Genomic DNA, 6,411 nt, shown 5'->3' with positions numbered 1-6,411 from the left:
CACACATGCACTCACAAACCCGCACACGTGCACACTCACATGCACCGTGCACACTCACATGCCCACACTCGTGTGCACTCTCGCGCGCACACACATGCACACTCACAAGCCCGCACACACGTGCAAACTTGCACACATATGCATAGGTGCAAACTCACACGCGTGCGCCTGCACGTCAGCCTCCACAGGATGTACTCCGCCTGGGACCCCGTCACACCCTCCACCAAGCCCACAGCAGCTACGGGAACGCTGGGGTGGGGTGGGGAGGGTTGCTGACAGGTTCCTCGGCCTCTTGCCAGGCGGTCGAGGCCGTGGTGCCCAGACTCACTGGGGCCACGCTGCAACCCCACCCACCTCGTCCGTCTTCTCCCACAGGGTCCAAACCTTGGTCCTTCCTAGGCTCTGCCCCTGCTCTTCTTCCTACCGCCAGAGACGCCTCTCCCTCCCCTCCCCTCCCCCCTGCTCTCCTGTGGTTGAAATTCTGTCTGGGGACTCCCCCCACCCCCACCCCACCGCCTTTCTATGGTCTCTGGACTTTCCTTTGAGATGGGCTCCAGGGAGCTGGAGGCGCTTGTGTGTCCCTGGCGGCGACTGGCGGGGCCTGAGGACGAGGCGCGCGGTGACCCTTAGCACCGGGCGCGTGTGGGCCACTTCACCTGCTGGGTCGTAGCGTCCTCGCTGCGGCCCTCCAGGCACACGCCACCACCGCCTGTACTCGGGACACAGGGTCAGGGGCTCCCGGCCTTGGCGGGAGCTGCCCTGGGCGGGTCACCTAGCGTGGGCTGGGGAAGCCGAGACGGCGACCGGGCTTGTCTGATTTGACACTTCACCACACCGCACAGCTGCAGCTCGGCGCTGATGCTGGATGTGGCTAACCGGATTAGACACCGGCCGCACACACCCTAGGCTCCTCCTGGTCTAGCCCGGTTCCTTTGCTGCAGCCACACCAGCCCAACCCCTCGGCCCCCGAGGGCCCCGCCTGTGCTCTCCCTCCTGAACACACCCGTGGCCCCCGGTATTCGCTCCTCCCGCGGTTTCCGCCTGATCCCTGGGCAACCAGGCTGAAGCCGGCTGCGAAGTGTCAGCTGTCCACCTAGGTCGGGGAGGGATGTGACCCGGGCAGGCTCTGGGTGGGCTCTGTCTAGGATGCCAGCCGAGAGGCCTCCAGCCACCCCTCCATTCTACCAGGAGCCTCCAGGTCAGGGCCCGGTGTGTGACCGGGGTCAGGGTTCTGGGCGTGACCAGCGTCAGGGCTCAGGGTGTGACCAGAGTTGGGGCTCAGAGCGTGACCGGGGTCAGGGTGAGCGTGTGACCGGAGTCAGGGCCCCTCTGCTGTTGCCCCATCTGCGGCATGGCCTCCCCTCCGGCCTGCCTGCGGGTGACCTCCTCTGGGCAGTGTCTTCGGGCCCCAGGAAGGCAGAGGGGTGTCCTGGCCCAGGCTCCCGCTCAGCGGTTCCCCTGTAAGCCGATGTTTCTGCACCGTGAAGGGAGTGCACAGGGTGCAGTTCTCCCCAAGGCAGGCCCGGAACCCTCGGTGCCGTGCCCCTCCTGAGGCCCCCTGGGGAGGTGCCCTGACGCGTGGGCTCACGTGTGCTGGTAGGCACCAGCACGCGTCCACGCCGCGGCGGGGACCTTCCACTGCAGCCACACCCTGTGGGTCGTGTGCTCGGAGGCACAGAGCTGGGAACCTTCGTGTCCCCCCCACGCCACGGGGCTCCTTGTCCCCCCAGTCAGGCTCTCTTCTCCCCGCTCTCCGTCACCACTGACACTTCCAGGAGATTCGTAGGAAGGCAGAGCTGGCAAATGGCCACTGTCCATTGCAGGCATTGGTGAATGACCCATCCGCTCTCCGACGAAAACCGTTAGACGTGAGTTGTACCTCCAGACTCAGAACCCCTGCCCGGGAAGCCTGAAGGTCTTATCGGGTGCTTACCCAGCCCTCGGCGGGCCCCCACGTTGGGGCACCTGCCTTAAACCAACCACGGGAGGCGGTGGCTCTGTGGGGGCGGGCACTCCCTCCCGTCCGCAGGCTTCTGGGTGACATTTCAGGGGCCAGCATTCAGCAACATTCTTGGGGCATCTTAGAGTTTCATGCACGCGGCCGACTTGCCCCGGGGAGCACCCTGCACGACTTGCGCACGGGGCTGGCTTCCAGCCTTTCCCTCTCCTCCCGCTTCTCTCTGTTTCTCCCCTGCATTTAAAGTGCCACTTGCTTTTACGTTGTCCCTTTCTTTTTTTGTTTTAAATTTTAAAACTTTTTTAAAATCTTTATTTTTGAGAGACAGAGAGAGACAGAGGGCAAGCGGGGGACGGGCAGAGAGAGAGGGAGACACAGAATCCGAAGCAGGCTCCAGGCTCCGAGCTGTCAGCACAGAGCCCGACGCGGAGCTGGATCCCATGAACCGCGAGATCATGACCTGAGCTGAAGTCGGACGCTTGACTGACTGAGCCCCCCAGGAGCCCCTCGTGTCGTTCTGTTTAGATTTGTGTGGAATCATGACTCTTTCTCAGTCTGGATTTTCAGTCTTGGTTCGATTTCAGAAATCCTCCTTCTCTTGTTAATTTGTAAGAGCTTTTAATGCACGTGCTTCGGATGGCACACGATTCACCCACTGCAAGCGTTTTCGGTGTGCTCCCAGATTTGTGCAACCGCCCCCCGTCAGTGTAAGACTTTCCTCACCTCAAAAAGGGACCCACCCGCCTCCTGGCCTACTCACAGGCTGGCCTGCTGTGGGCATTTTCTGGAAATGGACTCACAGAGGAGGTGGTCTTTTGCATCCGGCCTCTTTCCCTCAGCCTGACGCCCTGGGGCCCGTCCCCGCCTTGGCGGTGCCTCTGGAAACATCCCCGCGCCTGGAGAGTCCAGTCTGTCTGTCCCCTCGTCCGCTGAGGCGCTGGGCGCGGCTTCCCCGTCTGGCTCTTGTGACGACGCTGCCGTGAGCGCGGTGTGAACGTGTGAGTGTTCATCTCTCCGGGTGTGTGCCCCGGGGATGGAGTTGCGGGGCGTGTCGTAACCGCGTGTAACTGCTCGAAGAACGCGTCTTGATTTTCTATGCTGAGCCGTCTATCATGTGAACAATCTCTCTTTTGACATTTAAAGCTCGGGTTCAGTGGGACCGCCTCTCGATAGGAGGGGAGCGGAGGCCGGGAGCCAGCGTGGTTTTCTCCCGCGGGGTCAGCTTCCCCACCTCCGGCCTGTGACCGCCGTGGTGGCCACGGTCAGTCCCGCCTGGGGGCTCGTAGGGGCCTCTCCCGTGTGCCGAGGGCCCTCCTTGCGCCTCCGTGTGGGGTCGCTCGCTCTGCTAGGACGCCGTCGCCGCGCTGCACCGGCTTTTCCACGTCTTCTCGAGAACGTGGGAGAACGTGGCCGGGGTAGGAACAAGGAAAGGGCCGGGCGGTGAGCCCGGGGGGAGGTAGGGGGACCGTGCTCCACTTTGCGGCCCGAGGCTGGTGGGAGCCATGATTAAAAGTGTGCCAGTGTGTGTGTCTGTGTGCGTGCGTGTGTATGGGTGTGTGTGCACGTGGGGGTGTGGGTTAGTGTGCGCGTGTGCACCTGTGGTGGGGGCTGATTCCAGCCTGACCCTCTCACCCGGCTGCTCTGTCCCTTCCATCCTCTCCCCTGCTTCCCCCCAAGTCCCCGCCCCCTGCCAAGGGCCCCTCTCCCTTCCTCAGACCCACGCAGTGCCACCCTTGGGTCCCCTGACCCCCCTGCACGGGCGGGATGCTCCTGGAGCGCCCCCCGGCCCCGGTGCCCCATCTCAGCTGCGGGGGGAGCAGGGTCTGCCTGGGGGCCAGGGCGCGGCATGGGCTCTGTGAGCAGGGGCAGCGGCTGCGGGTGGAGGGGCGCTCAGTCCTGGTTGCAGAGGCTGAACTGGCAGCAGACAATGGACACGTGGGGGCCGAGGCCCAGGGTAGAGATGTCGGGGCAGCTGGTCTGGCACGACTTGGTCACCATAGGCAGGTCGATGAGGCTTAAGGGGACCCCTGGGATGGACGGAAGGCTCCCTGAGCCTCTGCACTGCGCGCCCCCTGCCCCACCGGCCACCAGCGCAGCCCCCCTTCCCTCGGGCCCTCTCCGGGGCTGAAGCCAGGGGGTGCTCCCCCCGCCCTGCTCCTGACTTGCTGGGAGCCTGGACCAGCTCCTCCCCCTCTGAGCCTGGCTCTCTTCTGGGCAAAGGGGCCACGGCTGGCCCACCCCACACGCGCCCCACTCACGGGTGGCGATGGTGACGCAGTAGTTGGAGTTCCGTGGGCATCTGAATGCACGGGTGCACCCTCCGAAGTCCTTGCACTGGTGACACATCAAGGCTTGGGCTGCAGCCACGGGCGGAGGGACAGGTGGATGGACAGACGGGGACACAGGTGTGGGCAAGTCCTGCCTAATAGCACCCGCTACTCCCACCCGGTGCCCCACTGTCATTCTCGGGGCCCTAGCCCCGCATCCTGGGGTGCCGACCCCTCAAGACCTCCCAGATGGGGGGGTGGGGGAAGGTCGCCATGTACGAAGCCTCAGCCCAGGGCCGGGCAAGGTCCCAAGGCTCCAGCCTGTGGGACCGCGCTCTTCACGGGAAGCGGGGGCCAGGCCTGGGACCACGACTGGATGGGTGCTACGACTGGAGGCCGCTCTTCTGAGTCCCCCAGCCAGGAGAGCGCTGGCCCGGGGTGGGGGCAGGATGGGGTCCTCTGGGCTTGCTCTGTGACATCCCAGGGGAGCGGAGCAGGGCCACACCCTGAGGGAGTTGAGAGTTGGGGAGTTTGGGATGGAGGGAAAGTGGTGAGGGCTCCCCAAGACACGACCGTGCCCATTTTCACCTCGGGGGGGGGGCCTGAGCAGGCCCCCTTAGGCCCACCGGCAACTTAGTTCAGGTGGCTAAAGTGACGGGGCCTTGCCAGCCTCCGTGGGGAGTGGGGACCAAGGGTGTCAGGTGTGCTGGGCAGTGAAGGGCCGGAGGGAGGTGGGAGGGAGGCCAGCACGGCTCTGTTCCGTGTCCCGTTCTGTGAGGACATCACAGATTCTTCTGGAACACTGAGTTCACTCCATAAATGTCTGCCCTCTGCCCTCCCACGTGGGCACTGCTCGGGGCCCCACAGCCGCTCTGTCTGCCTGGCTGTCTGTCCTTCTGTCCCCCTCCTCCCCACACTTCCCGTCCCCCCCTTCCCCGCCTGTCCTTCTCTGGTTCCTGAGCTTCTGTGCAGGAGGTCGAGCCACACGCCGGGCCCTGCCCTGGCTGCCCGCTCGTCTGGGCACAAACGCAGGGCCAGCGGGGCGAGCCGCAAGGCCCGCACTGCCCCCACTCGCCGTGTGCAGGCTCGGAGCCCCAGGACGCTCGCACCAGAGTCCAGGACAACACGCTCACCGCCCCCCTCACTCCCTGGTCAGCCCTTCTGGCCTCGCCCCCCCCAATCGCCCTGGCTCTGCCCCGGGTCGGCACACTTTCAGGCCCGGGTCCTTGACCGTGATGGTGCACGGCACACTTGAGCCAAACCACATACGCACGGGCACTCGCACGCACACCTGGGCAGGGGCTCCCGGCCCCCTCCCGGCCTCACCCTCTGCTCCCCCCCCCCCTCCCGCCCCGGGGGGCTGTGGGCGGCGCCCTCCCAGAGCCACAGAACCGGAGGTGGAGACAGGACGTGTCCACCGTGGCGGTGGTCTAGTCAGCCTAGACTCGCCCGCCAGCCCCACAGAGCAATCCGAGACCCCACATGTGACCAGGAGAGGTGACGGTTCCCGTCACAAAGCCCAGCAAAGCTGCTTGAAGCCACCCTCACATCAGGCCTGAGGACGGCGTGGTACGTTGCATACGCCGCCACCTAGTGGACAGACAGGGGAGTGTCACCGGCAGACCCGGGCAGTCTGGGTCTCCAGGGCGTCAGCGAGAGAGAAGCAGCTCCTGCCTCCTGCTCTCCTCTGCTCACCCCCCGCCCCCAGATGCCTCCCTGCGCTGCCCATGCTGTGCCTTCTGCTCTCCTGGCAAAACAGGTCCAGCTCATTTGCCACTCCGCTAGGGAGGCCTCCTGCGGTTCCGGGCAGAGTTGATGGCTCCTCGCCTGACATGCCCACCACGATCTGCTGACGCCTCTGCCCCAGCCTGTGATGGGGTCCCTGCCCCCACGTGGTCTCACTCAGGGCTGGCTCCCCATCCCCGCTGCCTCCGACGTGATGGACACGGGCGAGGCATTTTGCCCACTCTTCCGACCCAGAGCATCCCTCACATAGCACCCCTCCTCTGTACCTAGTGGGACTGAGGAGAACTTTGTGGAGGGAGGGAAAGAAGGAAAAAGGAAAGGAAAGGAAGGAAGGAAGGAAGGAAGGGAGGAAAGGAGGGAGGAAGGAGGGAAGAAAGAGAGGAGGGAAGGAAGGAAGGAGGGAAGGAAGGAAGGAAGGAGGGAAGAAAGGGGGGAGGAAAG

General features: G+C 64.7%; 1 protein-coding gene across 2 annotated transcripts in view; it reads right to left on the bottom strand.

Moving 5' to 3' along the window:
* Positions 1-3,669: 3,669 nt before the first annotated feature.
* Positions 3,670-6,411, bottom strand: part of SLURP2 (secreted LY6/PLAUR domain containing 2) — a 9,456-nt gene continuing 6,714 nt past the window's right edge. The window contains exons 2-3 of one of the 2 annotated variants that reach the window (XM_049632843.1): positions 4,216-4,314; positions 3,670-3,984 (exon numbers count right to left, since the gene is read on the bottom strand). In XM_049632843.1, coding sequence (XP_049488800.1) covers positions 3,848-3,984; positions 4,216-4,314 — 236 coding nt within the window. In that variant the 3' untranslated portion in view covers positions 3,670-3,847. Of the gene's footprint in view, positions 3,985-4,215; positions 5,053-6,411 lie in introns of those variants that run through there. The other variant, XM_049632842.1, reaches the window with a different exon arrangement.

This window comes from Panthera uncia, chromosome F2 (genome assembly GCF_023721935.1).
Source record: "Panthera uncia isolate 11264 chromosome F2, Puncia_PCG_1.0, whole genome shotgun sequence".
NCBI lineage: Eukaryota > Metazoa > Chordata > Mammalia > Carnivora > Felidae > Panthera > Panthera uncia.
Note: the sequence above shows the minus strand (reverse complement) of the source record. Positions and strands in the feature narration are given on the sequence as shown.